At 33.9% G+C, this 21,180-nt stretch overlaps 2 protein-coding genes across 2 annotated transcripts; both read left to right on the top strand.

The window, feature by feature from the left end:
- Positions 1 to 635: 635 nt before the first annotated feature.
- On the top strand, positions 636 to 1,418 carry SNOG_16557 (hypothetical protein; the record flags this gene model as incomplete). Its single annotated transcript, XM_001806612.1, has 1 exon — positions 636 to 1,418. The coding sequence occupies one exon, from the start codon at positions 636 to 638 to the stop codon at positions 1,416 to 1,418; it is 783 nt and encodes a 260-aa protein (XP_001806664.1).
- A 2,937-nt stretch (positions 1,419 to 4,355) lies between these two features.
- Positions 4,356 to 6,164, top strand: SNOG_16556 (hypothetical protein; the record flags this gene model as incomplete). Its single annotated transcript, XM_001806611.1, has 1 exon — positions 4,356 to 6,164. One exon carries the CDS (start codon positions 4,356 to 4,358, stop codon positions 6,162 to 6,164), a length of 1,809 nt encoding a protein of 602 aa, XP_001806663.1.
- Between the last annotated feature and the right edge of the window lie 15,016 nt (positions 6,165 to 21,180).

Below are 21,180 nucleotides of genomic sequence, written 5' to 3'. Positions count from 1 at the left end.
CTAAAGAAGCTAAAGCTAAGACTAGACGTAATTAGAAGCCTAAAAACGCTAGGTAGAAGGTAGAAGAAGCTACGATAGCTATAAGTATAGTAAAACGTAGTTAAAGCGTAAGAGTACTGCACTAAGAGCAGAGGCAAATTTAGCAGATAGCAGACCTAGGCTATTAGTGCTAAAACGTAAAGTTATAAGAGTAAGCTATATTTAGGCTATAGAAGCTACAGAAACGCTATAGACAGCACTAGTCGCGAAAATATATTAATTAGTTTAGAAAGTAATTACTAGGTACGTTTAAGATTTAAACGTATACCTACTTTATATATGTTAGTATTATTGCTATTATCTAATAAGTATTAGCAGTAATAAGCTGCACAGCTATAAGACCTAGCCTCTAAACTTATAATACATTACACGCTACCTGTATTTAAAGTGCAGGGTTGTAAGCGCACTAGCTATGTTAGGAAACTAGTTCCGTTGCAAGTACCGACTAGGGTGGCGACCATGCATGAATCAAAACACTACAACAGCGAGAAACGTACTTCTTGGAATTGACGCAGTTTATCGCACGTTGACGTCCTCTTGATACGCCCTCCGGCTAGCCATCACCCAGGAGCAGCGCCCACTGTTACTGAGGAGCAATGGCGACTCCGTGGCCTCATAGGGATACCTGGCCAACCCCACTACGCGAGCATGCCACAAATCTCAGCGCATTCGCCCACGAAATACTGCACCTCATCGAGCGCAGTGGCAGCCAATCCGTGCCAGCGGACGTAGTCGGTGACATTATCCGCGGTTCGCTGACGTTTGTCCTGAAAGTGCAGCACACCCCCGACCTCAGCGCATTGAGCGACGCACTCAAGATCGCACAGACCGAAGCCAAAATCAACGCAGAAAACACAGTGCAGGCACTCGGAGAAATCAAGAACCAAATCTTAAAGACGAAGGAAATAGCACAGCGATCGGCGACAAACATACAGCAGAACGGAGAGAGAATAAAGGAGGTGGGGGTGGCAGCAAGGGAAGCCACGGAAGTAGGCAGAAACGTTATGGAGATGACGAGAGACATCAAGAACAGAAGACTACAGGAACAAGCAATCGGACAGGTGTCTTACGCTGCTGTAGCAGCCAGGAACCTCCCACCGGCAGGTACATACACTACACAGGCTCTTAAAGCACCGTCAGCGCAGATCCAGCGCGAGGTCATCATAAATATTAGAGATCCATTCACTGTACAAAGCCTAAGGGCCATGAATCCTGGAAACCTTAAAGCCCATGTGGAACGAGCCATTGACCAGAGCGGAAACGAAAATATAGTAAACGTGAAGATCGTCTCTGCGAATCAGTTGAAAAGTGGAGACCTAAGTATCAAAACAGCAGCAAGCAATGAAGTCGAGGCACTGCGACAGTTCGCGGATGACTAGGCACACCGAATTGGAACAGGAGCCACAGTGCGAATCCCAACGTATAGCGTACTTGCGCACGGCATCCGCACCAGCACAATGGACATAGGAAAATTCGAACAAAACAGAGCTCAAATCCTGCAGGACAATAGACCATTCATACCCTAGGCAGAGATTAAATATATAGGGTGGCTCACCAGAGATGCATCTGCAAAGTCTGCGTCAACTATAACCATCGAGTTTACAAGACTAGAGGACGCAAACAAGATAATCGACGAAGGATTAATCTAGCAAGGCAAGGTCTTCCAATGCAAACGATATGAGAGGCAGTGTCGCGTGAAGCAGTGCTTTAAGTGCCAAAAATACGGCCATATAGAAAGCTAGTGCAAGGCAACAACAGCATGTGGCTACTGTGCGCAAGAACACGACACCCGGAACTGCCCATCAAGATCGAACCGGGAGATACCAAGGAAATGTGCGACCTGCAGGGGCGACCACGAAGCATGGAGTCGCCAATGCCCAACCAGGAAGGACGAGATCCTCAAGGCTAAAGTCGCCTACGAGATGCGGCCACAATACCACCCAGTAACGGAGCCGACGAACCCAAGGACCCAACCGGATACGCCGGCCACCACACGGAGGAACCCACTGGGCCAGACTGTCACACCCTCACAATTTACCCGGGTTACTAGGAGCAACTCCCGCCCTGGGAGAGGACAGAAGAGAGCGAATAATGGAACTGCCGTAGAACAAAACGACCAGGAAAACCGACCACCACGGAACTCTGCTAGCCAAAGGCCACAGAGGAACATAGTTCCATCCAGAAGGGCCATGGAGGCAATCAGCGGTAATGCCCGGAGTACGCAAGAGACCACCCAACAAATGGATATCGATTCTGAAACGGAAGCATGAATCAACAGAACACCCTGAGCATACTACAGTACAACGTCCACAAGTCAAGAGATACAGTGATGGCGACTCTACTTCGAGACCCTCGGGTCCATGAGTACGACATCCTGGCCAATCCAAGAACCATGGTGGAACCCATACGCAGCAACTACCCACCATCCAGCAAAAGACGTCTTCCATCTCTGCTATCCAGCAGGGAATAGAGGACGTCCGGCGAGAGTCTGCTTCTTCGTGAATAGGAGATTAGACCACAGCAAGTGGAGATTCAAGGAGAAAACCGGAGACGTCTGCTCTATCGTCCTCGACCTAACCGGGGAAGGGCGAGAAAGGCGACAACTGGCCGTACACAACGTATACAACCCGGCAACACACCTCACAAATGCAGAGTCAGCACTTGATGACAGTCGTGCAATCCTCCGCGAACATCAGGAAATGGAGCAGATACTCTTGGGAGATTTCAACCTGCACCACCCTCTCTGGGGAGGGCCCGCAGTGAGACGTATACACGCAGAATCCGAGGAGCTAGTGGCCATAATAGAAGACTTTGACCTAAACAACACACTGCCTATTGGCACAGTTACGTTTGAAGAAGCGAACTGGCGATCGACCATCGACCTCTGCCTGGTGACAATGGGACTAGTAGACAGAGTGATCAGCAGCGAAATAACCCGGGACCTCGACCACGATTCAGACCACTTACCAATCAGCACCACACTGGACATGACCACACAACAGCTGGAAAGAGCATCGCGGAGGAACTACAAGCGGCTAGACATAAAGAAATATACTAAAGCGCTTAAGGACACATTGCCACCGCCCCGCAGGCCTGAAACGAAAGTAGCCCTAAACAATTATGTCCAAGAAATAGTGACAGCTATCAAACAAGCGATCGAAAAAGGGATCCCAGAGGTAATCGTAGTACCACAGTCCCGGGAAGGATGGAATGATAAATGCAAAGAGGTCCTCGCAGAGGCGAAAAGGTTGAAGAGGCTACACAGCCAACACAGTACGCAGGAGTCATGGGAAGCATACCGAACGGCCAGGAACCGAAAAGCAAGAACGATCAGAAAAGCCTTGACAAAAATACACAGAGAGCGAGTCGAAGAAGCAGCCGAATCGCCGGAGAAGTTGTGGAGACTTGCCAAATGGGCTAAGACAAGGGGTAACGAGGCCCCAAGAGTTACACCAACGTTACGACACCCGACAACACAACAGGAGATCGCGGAGCCAAGCGACAAGGCAGACCTCTTCCGGGATATTTTCTTTCTAATACCCCCGGATGCGGATCTGGAAGATATACGCGCAGCGGAGTACAGGGGGCAAATCGAGATGCCGCCAATCATAGAGAAAGAGGTTGCTGATGCTATCCGTACAGCATCACCGCTCAAGGCCCCAGGCCCAGACGGCATTGCAAACCGAGCATTACAGGCAGGATCACGACTACTCACCCCTCACCTAGTAAGGGTGTTCAACCGAAGTCTACACCTAGGATATTGCCCAGAGCACTTCAGAGAGTCAACCACAGTAGTATTGCGCAAGCCCGGCAAAGAGAACTATACGGTACCCAAATCATACCGCCCAATAGCTCTGATGAACACGATGGGGAAGATCATGGACGCTATAATTGCCCGACGACTTAGCCACCTGACAGAAAAGCATCATGTGCTCCCAACAACCCACATGGGTGGTAGAAAGATGCGCTCAACAGAACACGCGCTACATCTCGTCACGAAGAAAATATATGAAGCATGGAACAAGAAACCATCGCAGGTGGCCAGCCTTTTGCTACTCGACGTTTCCGGCGCCTTTGACAATGTATCACACAAACGACTGCTCCACAACTTACGGAAAAGGAGAGTAGACGAAAAGACAGTTCGATGGATCGCAAGCTTCCTAAGCGCCAGGAGGACCAGAATAGCCATCGACGGGTTTCAATCCAGAGAGTACACCATAAACACAGGCATACCACAAGGCTCTCCCCTATCGCCTATCCTTTACCTCTTCTACAACGCGGATCTTATCGACGAATGCAATCAAGAATCCGATACCATGTCGACCGGATACATAGACGATGTAGCCATCCTCACCTGGGGTGGAACAACCGAAGAGACCTGCATCACACTAAGCAAAGCAATGGAGAAAGCACAGCGCTGGGCCAGTACCCACGCCTCGATCTTCGCCCCTGACAAGTTCCAGCTGACCCATTTCACAAGGTCACTAACGCGGATCGATAGAACAAGACCAATTCAGACAGAATGGGGCGAGATAAAACCAGAGACAACGTGCAAATACCTAGGATTAACGATGGACACCAAGCTGCGCTGGAAAGAACACATAGAAGCGGTCAGACAGAAAGCAATGAAGACAGTAAACGCACTGAGCTGCCTTGGGGGTTCCGCCTGGGGTATAGGTTTGCTGGACCTGCGAAGGATATACGAAGGCACAGCGCTCCCACAGATGATGTACGCCTGCTCTATCTGGTATAATGCCAACACGAGAGGAGGAACGTATACCCAAAAGACGTTGGACATCCTACAGGGGATCCAGGCCAGAGCGGCAAGGGTCATATGCGGAGCATACCGAGCCACATCGCACGCCGCGCTGAACGTTGAGGCCTACCTCCTACCCATTGAACAGCAAATCTGGAGGCACAATGCGGACGCTATCACTCGGCTCCTCTCGAGCCAGGCAATGACAGACATGTCAGGCATCCAGAAAGACAGCCCACAGCCTACAAGCACAAGAAAACGCATAGGGCACATCGACTCGTGGCAGAAGATCTACAACGACATGAAGAACCGACGAAGCCATGGCTTCGATGAGCAGGAGCCCATCCCGCCGTTTATGACCACGCCATGGCGAGAGGGCCCGGCTACACACATAGAAGCCACTGCAGAGAAGGCACGGAACCGACACGATATAGAGAACGACTCAGGGCGATGCCTCAGCATCTACACAGACGGCAGCGGCATAGATGGTGAGACAGGAGCAGCGGCAGTGTGCCCACTGATCCAAGAGACCCGCGCGGTACACATGGGAGCAACCACGGTATCGACAGTATACGCAGCTGAGCTACAAGGAATTAGCCTAGCACTGCAGATAGCTGAGCAGTACGTAGAAAGAGGCGGCAAGCGCAGAGACATCGCCGTCTATACGGATAACCAAGCCGCCATCTGGTCCATAACGAAGGCGGAAGGGAGATCAGGAGCCTACATTCTCGAGGAGATTGCACGACAGGTCCAGCGGCTCCAGGACAAAGGACGACCGGTTACCGTCCGATGGATACCAGCCCATGTCGGAATCCCTGGAAACGAAGCGGCCGACATTGCCGCCAAGGAAGCAACTGGATGGAGAGCAGATGGTCGCAGACAGCCACCAGCAGAAGCCCCTCCAAAACTATTCCCACTGAAGTCCACACTCAGGAGATGGTGCAAGACACAGGCAGAGAGAACATGGGCAGACAGCTGGAGGGCTAATACCAAAGGCAGAGCAACGCACAGACTCACACCACGACCTACCAAGAAAGTGCTACAACTCTATCAAGGGCTCAGCAAACGCGAGAGTGCCTTATTAGTACAGATGCGAACAGAGAAGATTGGACTCAACGACTTCCTCTTCAACCGAAGAGTACCGGAAGTCATCAGCCCACGGTGCGCATGTGGGGAAAGGAGACAGACGGCTGCGCACATCCTCCTCCGCTGCGGGATCTACAAGGACCTCCGCGACCAGGTATTCGGCAACCTCTCTGGACGACACAACCTCCGGGCCGTCCTGAACAAGCCACAGCTAGCCACCAAAGCCATCGAGTTTATAGAGCAGACGCAGATCCTTAGGCAAGTGGGGATCAGAGACGCGTAAACGACAGCCGAGTGCTGGGGGGAGACTGGAAGTATCGCGGCCGCAAAGATGAGGCACCTGCCTCTACGAACCTAGAAGCGCAGTATTCAATTAGTAGAACCAGTAGCTAGATGGGCCCGGCAAAGCATATTTAGATAGTGGTTGAGGGGAAGCGGCAAGCCTCTGGGGACAGATGGCCCTCGGGGGTGACGTGGGGCGGCGCGGAACAACGTTTCCGCGACGCGTCGGCTGTCCGCCAAGCCTGTCAGCCGGGCATAGCTGCGGAAAGCGCGGCTGAAACCGAGTAGGATATAATCAATCAATCAATCAATCGACCATGCATGAATCAGCGCGCAACGATCGCCACAGTGCTGATAGTAACTTACCGCTCCAGGAGTGATGTTCAGAAGCCTAAATAGATTGAGTCTGTCGGTATGAAAGCCTTCCAAAGTCCAAGGGCAACGCTGTGTAGTACAGGCGTGGATTTATGCGCAACAGAAGGCTCCTGTGCATCAGGCTTGCAGGCGTCAACCCTATTGTAATTGTGGTATCTAGTTGTACAGTAGCAGTCTTCTATAGGCTTAGAAACTATTAACAGAAGACTATACGCAAACCTAACGTGCCTAAAAAACTAGAGTTAGTTTTTCTCAAAGTACCTGCGCTTTGTCTCGTAACGGGGGGCGTCTCGCTACCTAGGGATAGACCTTACCAAACATAAAGCTTGCAGCCTATATGCTAACAATTTCCTACTACTAAAGTACAGTCTGCATCCTTAGCGCCTATCTTAGGTTTATAACAAACACGTTTCTATACCTGCTTAAGAGAGCAAGCATAAAAGTACGTGCATATATAACTATAGTCTTTAGCCTTCTTCTAACGTTTTACTAATACTCTAGCAGATATTTAGCAGCTCTCTCTCTGTGCTAATCTTTATTCTAGCTCTAGAGAAGTTTTCTAAGAATTCTTACATTCTCTCTAAAATATCCTTATATTTAATTATATTCTTATATCTAGCTAGTCTAATAGAACGACTATAAGTTCTAAATCTAATCTCTAGAAACTAGAGCTCTAAGGCACGTTCTTAAAGAAGCGTTGCAATATAGCAAAAACATTTAGAGATAATCTCTATAAGACTAAGAATTATATCTAACGTATAGTAAGTAAGTAAAAGATTAATTCTAATGCATAAGAAGTAACTAATATTAGGCAACTAGTCTTTATTAAGGTTATAGAGACTATCTTTTATAGACGTAATTATTATTATAAGTACCTTTATTCTATAGACTATTTCTAATGCTTCTAAATAGACTTGCTCATAGATAAGAAATATTCTAGATATTTAAAGTCTTAGTAGAGATTCTATTAAAGGTAAAGTAAGCTTATAGAACTATTATAAGCCTCTTTAGTTATGCTTCTATTTTTTAAGTAAGCTATTGCTATAGATAAGGCTTCTATAGATCTTTTATCTTTTATTAAATAATACGTAATAGTAAATATTCTCTCTAAGCTTATATAGAAGCTAGAGAAATCTTTAGAAGCAGAAGGTTATTCTTAATACTATGCTTATATTAGTCCTTAGTAGAAATTTGCATTTTATAAGTCTCTTAGTCTATATATTAAAAGCCTAACTTAAAGCAATATAAATAGAATCTAAGCGTAACTAAGTCTAGAGCTTAGATTCTTAGATAAGATTAAAGTAGTTACTAAGAATATACGTATTATAGAGCTATACTTATAATAAACTAGAGGTAAGCCTTTAATCTTATCCTATAAGTGCTAGTATATACTAAGACGCTGTACTCTAATTATATAAGTATGCTATAATAAAAAATATTCTTTCTATTACTTCTTTATAGATATCTATAAGAAGAATAGAGTAGTTTCTCTAGTCTTAATTATCTATAGAGAGCTAAGCATATATATAGGAACCTATTATCTATCTACGCTATATTTAGTGCTTATATTAGGCAGAATTTGCAAAATTATAAGAAAAATTAACTTTAGATTATATTTTCTTAGTTCTCTATAAGCTAAAGTAACTTAATATAGTATAGAGTAATTAAATAAAATACCTTTAGAGCTTTATAGTCTAATAAAGTAGAATTAAGAGTAAAGTAATAAAGCATTAGTGCTATATATAGGTAATTAAGGCATAGAGTAGTTAAAAAAGTTACTTAATCTAGATAGTTTAATCTTCTATATTTTAAGATTTTAAGAGACTAGAATATCTCTACTAGAGTGCCTTAATCTAATTTAAATAGATTTAATAGCATTACCTGCTATTGTTTTAATTTTAGACTTATAGGCGAAAAGTAGATATTCTGTAATAGAGGCTTTTATCGTAGGTATATCTTGCCTTAGCTAAATAAAGATTATTATAATACAGTATATATCTATCTAATAACATTTAGAACTTAATAATATAGCTTAGAATTAAATATTAAAGTAGCTTATAATAGATCTGTTAAAGTATCTTAAAGTAAGGTCTAGAAGTTCTATAGAGATAACTTAGTTAGTTCTCTTTCTTATAATATTTGCTAGAGCTTAGTAGAAAGTACTAAGCCTCTAATAGTTACTAATTTACGTATTTAAATGCAGCTAAAGCTAAAGTAGAAGCTAGATTATTTAGAAATAATGCTAATTAGTTCTTTAAAAGATTTGCTAGATTCCTATCTAGAATAAGTAATTAGTTATAAAAGAAAAAAAGAGGCATAATAAACTGCAATAATAGCTAAGTATACGCCTGCTAGTAATCTGTATATAAATATATATTTTACGTTAAGAAATACTATAAATCTTTGTAAATAGCTATTAGGCGCTTAGTTAACTTAGATTCTATCTTAATATTAGAGATTTAATAAGTCTCCTAAATAATAGTACTATGCATAGTTAATTTAGCTATAGTATATAATCTTCTTATAAATAGTAAGTATACTTTTCTAATAACTTATATAACGTAGTTTATAAGTAACTTAGCTATCTAAGTAACTTAGCTATCTTACTCTACTAAAACAGCTGCGCAGTAATAATATATAATATCTTAATAATACTAAGCTTAAAAGATCTATACTAAAGAAGATATATAGCTTACTATCTCTAATATTTAATTAAAGTAGATCTAAAGTAAATAACGCGCTATAGCTATCTATAACGTTCTTTAAAGTACTATCTAAGACTATTATATAGAGTACTTTTCTTAATATAACTAGAAGCTAAAAGTAAAGCGCCTTATAAAACTAGAAGAGAAGGTAATTATAGAGCGTATAATTAAGTATTCTATATATAGTCTGTCTATCTTAAAGGCAGATATATAAGATATAGCTAATAGACTACTTAGAGAGCACACTAGTAAGCTTATTAGTAAGAACTAAGTTAATAACTTTATTAAGCGTACTTCTAAGCTATAAATATGCTAGAGCTATCTATATAATTGCTAGTAAGCTACTTATAAGAACTTAGTAATTATCTAGCTCTAGTTTACACTAGTTTAGAGTATAAAGAAGAAGTATAGAGTTATAGATAAGAATATATATAACTTTAATAAGTCTAGCTTCTTAATAAGTAAGATATTCTCTTATGTTGCAGTATTAATACACGAGAATAGTAAAGTACTAATCTATATAACTAAGCTGACTAAGCTTAGAAAGTAGACTAACATTTCTCTGCAATCTGTTTATATATTTAAGCTAGCTCTTCTAATATATTAGAAGAGCAGTAATTAATATAATCTTTTCTCTTAAGTTTGCTTAGCTATAACAGTTATAAGCCTAGCGCTATAGGATTATAGAGTTAATTCTCTACTATGCATCTTATATTTGCTAAGTACTTAAATTAATTATTCTACTACTCTTATTCCTCTTAAACCTCTTAAATTATCCTAATAACATTAGTCTAAATAGACTAAACAGACTAGATAAAACTTCTTTCTATAGTTACTCTTTAAGCTTATAAAGACTAGCTAGTATAGTATATTTAGCTTAAAGTTTACGCTATTAGAAAGTAAGTATAGGACTATATTAATCTAGATAGCTTATTGCAACCTAATCTTCTTAATAACGCTCTCTTATACCTAGGATTATCTACTAAGCTAGTTAAGCTAAAGGATCCTCCTACTAGAGTTACTAATAAAGCAAAAGCTAATTATAAAAAGTCTTTATAAGAATATATTAAAGATATTAAAGCCTATAAAGTTTTATTAGCTAACTATAACGAGAGCAGGCTAGCAAATAGGTATAGATAACTTATATATAGGTATAAGTTAAGGTATAGTTAAGTATAGGTTAACTAAGGTTAAGTTAATGCTAAGACTATATAAGTTAAAGTTAAGTATTATATAAGAAAAGTTAAGTCTAGGTTAACCTAGGTCAATTTTATTATATAATACTTAACTATATAATTAAGTATTATGTAAGCAAAAATTTAATCTTCTAAATTACATAATTTAGTAGTATAGATGCTTTAGAGAGAATAAAAAAAATTATTAAATTTTTGCTTATATAATACTTAACTTTAACTTTAACCCTATTACATAATATACTTAACTATAACCTAAATATCTATAACTATAACCTAACTTATACCTATTCTAGCTAGAAAGTTTAGGTATAGGTTAAGTTAATTTAGAGTTTATATTATATAATACTTAACTATAACCTAACCTATACTTATTTGCTACTCTAAACAAGAGAGTCTAATAATAGAAAGTTCTTACTGCTAAATAGTCTTAAAAAGCTGCTGCACTTGCAAACCTCTAAGACTAGATTATAAAAATAGTCTTACTAGACCTTCTTAAGCTAATATAGATTAGGCTTTTCTAAACAGATAACTTAAGCCTCTAATTATAACTTAAACTACTTAAAGATTAGCTAGCTCTAAGTAAGGCTATAACTTAGAATTAAATTAGATAAGAGTACTAAGCTTACCTAGATAAAGCTAAGCATAGCAGAATTAAGCTAGAGAAGTAGTTTAATAAATAGTAAACTCTCTATGCCTAAGCTTAGACGTATAACGTTCTAGAGATTAAAGAGACTATTACTCTTACTAACTTTCTTAAGATAATTATAGCAAAATATGCCTTAGAATAAGCTTAATAGAAATCAAGCAGAAGTTATAGAAAAGGCATCTCTAGAAAAGAACGATTTAATATTAGATAATATTACTATAGTGTTTAACGCTATGCTAAGTAAGTAATCTAGAAACGCTAAAAAAGAAAAGAGACTATTAATCTTTGCAGTACTAACTCTAAATAGGCAAACTACTTAAAATAGCTTAACTAGAAAAACTAAAAAAGGCCTAAAAGTATGCCCTATACATTAGGTCTTACCTACAAAAGCTCTAATTAGATAAGTTTTATTATTAGAAACTAATTACCTATTTTAAGCTTTAAACAGCAGTAATAGAATTAGCTCTTAGTAATCTAATTAAGCTTAATAATATAGATAAGAAAAAGATCTTAGAATAGTATAATAAGCCTAAATAGCAAGATCTCTGTAAATAGATTAAAAAGTTAGGTTAGTCTACTACTCTAAGAAAGAAAAGATTAGATAAAGATTACTCTATTGCTATTTAAGTAAGCTTAATTAATCTAACTCTCTTTATAAAGAAGTTACTAAAGGTCTATAGTACTACTTTTAATTAGCACTTACTATATTAATCTATAATTCTTAATAGTAGAGTATGCGTCTACTTAGTAAATAATTAGAGCCTAATTAAGAAGAGAACATTTATTAAGACTATAAATAGAGAGTGCGTTAAGGCAGAAACCTAACACTTATCTATTAATAGTATTAGTACTTAGATTATAAGAAACCTAATACTTAAACTAAATAAGCTATATATAGTAGACCTTATACTTACTAACGTAAAGGTTATTAAGAGTTTCTACTTTAATATTATCTTAGAAGCAAGACTTTAAGATTAAGAAAACGTCTAGTATACTAGTTAGGATTAAACGCTCTAATATAGTAACCTATCTAAGAATAAGTTACTCTATACGCTTATTAGAAAGTATAACCTTAACTTTTTAGAATTAATTAAGTCTTTCTATTCTCTAGTCTCTACTATTATAAAAGCTATACTAAGATTATATTATCTATAAAGAAGAGATAGTAATAAGCAAATATAGCACTAATAATTAGGTTATCTTAAGCAAAGAGCACTATAAGCTTTAACTAAATATGCATAAAATATTAAGATTACTAGTATTAGAAGAATTAATTATAAATATTATATAATAGTATACGCCTTATAGATAATCTTAAGAAGACTAAAAGAGAGATTATCTTAACTCTTCTATTAGATCTTATAAGACTTATTTAATATATATTTAGAATAATTAGAAAAGTAATAGTTATTGCTAATAAAGGATAATTATTCTAGAAAGATTAAGAATAATAATCTTCTATTAAAGTTACTACTTAAGATTATAAAAGTTATTAAAAGATACTACTAGAGAGTAAGAATAAAATATAACCTTTTAATTATAGAGATATACTAAGATAGTAATTAGGCAACGTAACTATAGAGAGAATAATTAAGATTTAAGAAATAAGTAGATAAAAATAGAATTGCTATTAAAGCTACTCTATCTTATACTTATAAGCTAAATAGCTTAGCTAAGTATGCAGAATAGAAAATAATTATAAAGGCAATAAAAATGCGTATAAGCGCAAAACTACTTAATAAGCTTTAGCTAGAGATACTAAATATAGCTGCTTAGCTTTATAGGATAAGCTTAATAGTAATATATAGATATTAATTACTAAATAAGATTCTTAATTCCTAGTTTTAATAATACTTTAGATACTACGAACTAGCAGTTATTTAATTAAGAATAGCTAATCTACGCCTAGATTAGAGTAGTATATATACGTACAGCTATTAAGCTTATCTATTAAATTTAGATTAAGCAGCTAGTATAAGATATAGGTTTTTTAAAACTAATGTCTAGAAGTTATATTAGATACTTAGTAGGCTATTAAGCCTTAAATATCTATAGAATATAGATCTGGTTGACTTAACTAGATTATTATAACTTGCAATATTAGGTTTAATAAAAGTTATTTCTTTTAAGAAAAGAACAATAAGAATATAGAAAAGAAATTAGCGCTTAAGATTGCTAATATCCTGCATAATAGTAAGCTAGATAATCTAAGCCTCTTTATTAAGAATAGATTATATCTAGAAGAGTAGTAAACTAATAAGGTTAGAAGAGATACTAAGAGCAATCTTAGAGGTAAACTAAGTATATAAACTAATTAGATAGCTAGCTAACTAAATAATTAGAGAGTTATATAGAAAGAAACTGCGTAAGATAATAGTATAGCTAGCAATTAACTAAGAATTCGCGCAGAATCTCTAAAAGATTAAAATTAGCTTATAACCTTAGAATCTATACCTAAGCTAGATAATATAGAGAAAAACTTTAGGTATAATACTTAAAGTATAAGAGAAGATTGCTAATAGTAGATGCATTTAGCTAGTAGAGCTAGCCTATCTTACTTTAGTAATTAGATTAGATTATAGAGAGTAATACTGCAGCATATTACCTGCTCTACTACTTAATCTAGAGAACTTAACTTAAATACTCTAGATAAAGCAGATAAGTTACTTATTTAAGCATGCTAGCACTTATAATAAATAACTTCTTCTAATCTAGATATAATAGAGCTATAAACTCTGCGTACTTAGAGAATAAGCTAGAAGTAATAAAGCAAAGCACTAGAAAATAATTAAGAAATAAGTATCTATCTACCTTTGCGCAGAAGAAAGAAAGATAGTAATTAAGATAACTAGATAGGAGAGTATAGGTACTAGAGTATATACACTAATTACTAATCTAGATAATAATAATAGTTTTATTAGGGCTAACTTTTAGAATACTTTCTTACTAGGCGTAAGAAGAGCGTAAGATAATTAAAAGAGTTATAAATCTATAAATGCTGTAATTATAGCAGCTACTCTAACTAATTAAATACTAAAGTTAATCTAACTATACTAAAATAAGCTTCTAGACTTACTTAACACTTAGAAATAATTTCTTTAATATAAATATAAGGATGTAGTTTAAAAGCTGCAATAAGGATAAGAGATTAAATAGCTTTATAAGAAAGATATCTAAATAATTTAGCTAATAAGCGAAGCAATAATCTAACTAATTCTATTAAAGTAAGTTTAGATCTATAAGTTTAATTAAGATAGTATACTACTTAAAGTGCAAAGCACGTATAGTTATATAAGAAGATCTTTAAGAAAAAGACTTACTTAATTTAACTTATACTGCTACCTTAGCAGCAAGATTATTTTAAGCAGCAATAGCTATAGCTGCCTACTTTAATCTAAAAGTTATGCAAAATAACGTAATAGAAGTATTTCTTAATATAATAATTATAAAGAAGAACTCTATACTATATAAGCTTTCTAATAGTTTTAAGAAACCTAGAATATGCGTTAAGCTTAATTAAGCACTTTACAGTATAAGAGACTTATTACTTCTATAGTATAAGAAGTTTTTAGAAACACTCTAACTATTAGGCCTTATCTTATTAAAAGAAGAACTCTGCCTCTTCTTTAATAAAGATAAGAAAGTTCTAATACTTTTCTACGTTAATAATATCCTTTTACTATATTATAAAGCTTATAAAGCTTTTGCAAAAGACCTATAGATTAAGATTACTATAAAGTATAAGATATAAGAATAAGAGCTAGCAGAGTAGTTCTTAGATATAAGAATTATTAGAAACTAAGAAAAGAGAATAATTACGCTAGTTTATAATACCTATATTAAGAAGATTGCAAAGAAGTTTAACTTAATTAATAGAATCTTTCTAGCTACTTCTCTACTATTAGAAGAGCTTAAGAAGTTTAAGAGAGAAGCTACTAAGTAAGAAGTTAAGCTTTACTAGAAAAAGGTTAGATTAGCATTATATACTATAATAATACTATACTTAGATATAGCTTTTGCAGTATTAAAGCTGTTATACTATCTAACTAATTCTAGCTAAATATATATAAGCATAATTAATTAAGTTATTATATATCTATATTATATATAATAGAAAGCGATCTAATACAGCAATTATAATAGTTCTAACCTTATAATATATAGAGACGTATTATTTGTAGATAACTTAATTACCTAGCGCTTATCTTATAGATATATAGCTATACTCTTTAGAGAAGCTATCTTATAGAAAGCTGCTTAGCAAAGTATAGTAATAACCTCTATAACTAAGGCTAAGCTTATTGCACTTAAGCATGTTACAAAGAAAACTATAGCCTTAAAAAGATTCTTTAATAAACTTATATTTAATCTAGGCAATTTATAGAAGATTTAGTGTAATAACTAGCAAATAATTAGACTTATTATTAGTTAAAATAAGTAAATTACTACCTATCTTTAATATATTAATATATAAAATATATAGCTTAGATAAGAATACGCAAAAGAATTATTCTTAGTAGAGTACTTACTAATAAAGAAAATGCTAGCAGATAGACTAACTAAAGCTCTTATCTATTAATAATTTAATTACTTTAAGTAGCTTCTAAATCTTAAGAATATAGTTAGATTAGTTATAGTTAATAGCAGTAAGATATAATAGCATTAGCTTAATTACTATTAAAAAGAGCCTTTAAGACTAAGAAAGCTTAAGTAGAGCAAAAAGAGGCCTTTTTAACTATCTACTACTCTAAAAAGATTATTTAATTTAGCATATCTATATAAGAAGTAAGAAAAACTACGCCTAAAGCGTTAAGAAAGAAAAAGTTTACTTAATAGCAAGAAGATTAAATAGAGATACTTAGTTAAGAAAGTCTAAAGCTATCTGCATAAAATATAGCAAATTCTCTATAATAAAAAGTATAGAAGTATAATGCTTATTACGATTAAGTTAAGCTAAGATATAGTAGTAATTATAAATATCTAAAGCAGTAGAGAGTAAATCTTTAGTAACTCTATAGCAATTAAGACGCTTCTCTTACTTTACTATTCTTATTCTTATATAGAATAAAAGAAAGCTTATTACTCTACTTAAAGTAACGCATATCTTTATTATCTAATAAGTAGTAATTAGCGTAGCTATAGCTAAAGTAATCTACTAAATTTATAATAAGAAAAAGGTTAGTAGTAGAATTATTTATACTAAGAAGCTTAAAGAAGAATAGATTAAGTAGTAGAGTAGAAGTACTAAGTAGCATAACTTTCTTACTACTAGTTAAAGAGATAGTAGTACTACTATAGTTAGCTTAATTACTACTACTAAACTTAGAAGTAGAAGAAGTTAGCGCTAGTTAATTATTATAAGCACTCTAACTCTAGGCAGCAGCAGTAAGCTAACGATTTAACTTAACTAATCTAGAAACTTAAGAATTAGCATTAGAAAGCTGCTAAGACTACTAAGAAGTTTAGAAAGAAGAGTAAATTAGACCTTGCTTAGTCTCTCTAAAGGTAGAATACTTTAATTAATCTTTATAAGGCTTTGCTATAGTACTAGTCTTAATAGACTTAACTATAATAGGTTAAGAAATATCTTTTAGACGCGCTTCTTAATTAGCTTTATTCTTTATAAAGTGCTCTTCTTATTTAATATAAAGCTTCTTTAAGCGTGCTAATTTATTAGCTTTAGCCTTCTTAATCTTCTTAAGACTAGATTAAGTTTTAGTAATATACTTATTAAGCTCTCTTACCTAAGCTTCTAATCTTAATAACTTAAGATTAGCTTTACTATTACTAATTATTATTACTAGATTAGAGCTAGTTAGATTAATAGTGCTCTATCTAGTATTATCTATAATAATAAGCAGAATATTAAATAAGTATTTCTGCTTAAACTAAAACAGAAGCTTATACTACGCCTCTATAAAGAGAGCGTTTTAAACGTTAGCAGTATCTAGAATCTACTTAGCAGGTAACTTAGAAGGCTTAGAGATTAAAATAATTAGCTTAGTGCTATAAAGGCTACTATTTAATCTACTTAAGCTTACTGCCTTATAAGAAAAAGAAGAATTTAATCTATAAAGGTTAGTTAGAGTAGCCTTATTTCTTCTCTTCTCTCTAGGCACTTTTTTAGGCGTAGAAGAAGCAGAATAAATAGACTTATATAAGCTGCTTAAAGAGAGACTTAACTCTAGATTAGTAGAATACTAAACAGAGCTACTAGATGCAGCTTAAGCTAGTTAGGAAGAAGTAGCATAACTAGAATAAATTAATTTCTTATTTATGCTAAGAGAGGTATTAATATAATCTATTTAGTTATTAAAAGTAACTAGAGCGTTAAGATTAAAGCTAGCTAAGGTTAAAGCGCTCTTATTATTAAATAGCTTATTAAGTATATTAGTCTTATAACTAAAAGGCTTAGCTTACTTACTACGCTTAGATTCTAGAGAACTAGAGCTTAGGCTAGAAAGATTACTAGCAGGTACTATAGTCTTATTCTTCTTCTTATTATCTTAAATAGAGGCCTAGTAGATAGATACCTTTAAAGAAGTTAAATTAGTTAAGAGCAACTTTCTATTAGAGCCTATTTTTTAACTAAAAGAATCTAAATAAAGTTATAAAGGCGTAAGTAGCATAGCTTTCTTTGCGCGCTTAGAAGTTAGATTAGATATAGTAGTTTTAGATTAATCGCGCTTAAAGCTAGATAGCTTATTATAACTAGCAATATACTTATAGACCTTATCTATAAGCTTATTTCGCCTATTAGTATACTTAGAAGTGTGCAAAGAATTAGTATAGAGCTATTATATAAGATTAATAACTACTAATAGTTATAGTTACTATATTGCCTATAGCGTAGTTATATAAAGCTATTATCTTAGTTATAAAGAGCTTAATACTATAGTATAATTAGTATAAGAGATAACTAGAATAAGGTAAGAAATATACCTTAGAATATACTACTTTAGAGTTATAGGCAGCGTAATAACCTTAACTTACTACTCTTATTAATATATTTAAGGCTTATTCTTAGTTAAGTTACTTAACTACTTAGAGAATATAATTAGCGTAAGAGCTCTTGCAGAGTACTCTAGTAACTAGCTTTAATAGAGTATCTAGAGCTAAATTGCTCTTCTTAGAAGCTAACTTCTACTAATTAATTTAAGCTAAAGTATATATGCCTTTTAAATCTAATGCCTTAGAGAAATAAGTAGCGTAAGTATTCTTAAGATTCTTCTTCTACGCTAGAGTAGCTATTACTTCCTTTTACTACAAAATAGCTAAGTTAGTATAACTAATAGCTTAGAGTTTAAAGCAATTATAATGCAGAGTATACGCAAGATACTTAAGTACCCTCTTAATTAGTAGGGACTTACTAGAGCTATAGTTAGTAGATTAAAATTCTTAAAGCTAAGTAGTAGAGTATTAAAAGAATTATAAGGCGCAGAGTAAGATATTAATATTACGCGCGCTAAGGCTAAATACGCAAGTTAACTAATCTCTATAATAATGCAATAATAAATAGATGCTTACTAATTAAGTAATTAGAGCAGAGTAGAAGTAGAATAATAGCTTATTTATATGTATACTGCATAACATTATCTTAATTAAATAAAGTAATTAAGATAGAGAGTATATTATAGTATTAATATATAAGAATAGTAAAGTACTAATCTACGTAACTAAGCTAACTAAGCTTAGAAAGTAGACTAACGTTTCTCTATAATCTATTTGTATATTTAAGCTAGCTCTTCTAGTATATTAGAAGAGCAGTAATTAATATAATCTTTTCTCTTAAGTTTGCTTAGCTACAATAATTTCTTTTCTTATTATAGCTTTAAACTATATCTTATATTTATATTAGAGAAGTTATTTCTAAGTCTTAGGTAGATCTAGAAGCTTATTTTAGTATAGTTAGGTTAAATTTAGTATTTAATTAGTTAGAGTAGCTGCTATCTATTATAGCATTTATAGATTTATAACTCTTTTAATTATTCTATGCTCTTCTTACGCTTAGTAAGAAAGTATTCTAAAAGTTAGCTTATAAACTATTATTATTATCTAGATTAGTAATTAGTGCATATACTCTAGTATCTATACTTTCTATCTAGTTATCTTAATTACTATTTCTTCTTCTTCTTCTACGTAAAGGCAGATAAGTACTTATTTCTTAATTATTTTCTAGTACTTTACTTTATTATCTTTAGCTTATTCTTTAAGTATATAGAGTTTATAGCTCTATTATACTTAAATTAGAAGAAGTTATTTACTATAATTACTAGTATACTTAAATAACCGTAACTTATCTGCTTTATCTAGAGTATTTAAGTTAAGTTCTTTAGATTAAGTAGTAGAGTAAGTAATATACTATAGTATTACTCTCTATAATCTAATCTAATTACTAGAGTAAGATAGGCTAGCTCTACTAGCTAGATATATCTACTATTAGCTATCTTCTCTTATACTTTAAGCATTAAGCTCTAAGTTTCCTCTTATATTATTTAGCTTAGGTATAGATTCTAGAGTTATAAGCTAATTTTAATCTTTTAAAAGTCTTATATAAATTCTTAGTTAATTGCTAGCTATGCTATTATCTTATATAGTTTCTTTTCTATATAACTTTCTAATTATTTAGTTAGCTAGCTATCTAATTAGTTTATATAATTAGTTTACTTCTAAGATTACTCTTAGTGTCTCTTCTAATATTATTAGTTTGCTACTCTTCTAGGTATAATCTATCTTTAATTTAAAGACCTAGATTATCTAGCTTACTATTATGCAGGATATTAGTAATCTTAATACCTAATTTCTTTTCTATATTCTTATTATTTTTTTTCTTAAAAGAAATAACTTTTATTAAATCTAAATATTATAAGTTATAATAACCTAGTTAAGCAAAGAGATCTATATTCTATAGATATTTAAGGCTTAATAGCTTACCAAGTATCTAATATAAATCTCTAGAGTTTAGTTTTTAAAAAACTAATATTTTATACTAGCTAATTCTAATCTAAATTTAATAGATAAGCTTAATAGCTATACGTATATATACTACTCTAATCTAGGTATAAATTAGCTATTCTTAATTAAATAATAGCTAGTTTATAGTACCTAAAGTATTATTAAAACTAGGAATTAAGAACTTTATTTAATAATTAATATCTATATAGTGCTGTTAGGCTTATTCTATAAAGCTAAGTAGCTGTATCTAGTATTTCTAGCTAAAGCTTATTAAGCAGGTTTACGCTTATATATATTTTTATTATCTTTATAATTATTTTCTATCTTATATACTTAGCTAGGTTAGCTTTCAGCTACTAATTTTGTAAACTATATTTTATAACTATATTTTATACTCTAGTTAATCTTACTAATGTAATACAGTAACAGCTCTCTCTACTCTTATTAAGTAACTTTTCTATATATAAGTTCTAGCATTAAACATTAAACACTAATACTCTAGAACTCTATAATCTAATAAATAGGCTTGCTGCTAATAAGCTGCCTTGCTTAGCATCTATAGTAGCAGGTGCTCTGTAAATAGCTATATTAAATGCGTTACTCTTAGAATTATTGCTATCTATTTAACGCTCGCTAGCTCCTAAAGCTTCTTAAGAAAATTCTCTTTATAGCTATAAGGATCTATTACTGCATAATACTCTACTACCTAGTTTATAAGCATAGCTGCCTGCTTACTTATTACTCTCTTATCTATATAAGAATTATTTCTAGAGATAGAGTAACTTAGCAGCGCGTATTCTAGCTAGTATATCTTAATTATATCTATAATATAGAGGTATATAACGCTACTGCTGCCTTATAGTATAATATAACTAACGTTATATTACGCAAGAAGATAGTTAGTAGCAAGAGAGCTAATAATTAACTTATAGAACTAATTCTATAATATTAATAACGTAGCAGCATAGCTATCTATCTACTAGCTATCTTTAAATATAGCTAGTAAGCTAACATATCTAGATAAGCTTAAATGCATAATTTTAATAACGTATTAGCTATTAAGCTTTAATAGTATTAAAGGTAATATAATGCAATCTAGCAAGGTTAAGTATTAGAAAGAGTAGTAGGTCGCTAAGAAGA

This window comes from Parastagonospora nodorum (assembly GCF_000146915.1).
Source record: "Parastagonospora nodorum SN15 chromosome Unknown scaffold_51, whole genome shotgun sequence".
NCBI classification, from domain to species: Eukaryota; Fungi; Ascomycota; class Dothideomycetes; order Pleosporales; family Phaeosphaeriaceae; genus Parastagonospora; species Parastagonospora nodorum.
Note: the sequence above shows the minus strand (reverse complement) of the source record. Positions and strands in the feature narration are given on the sequence as shown.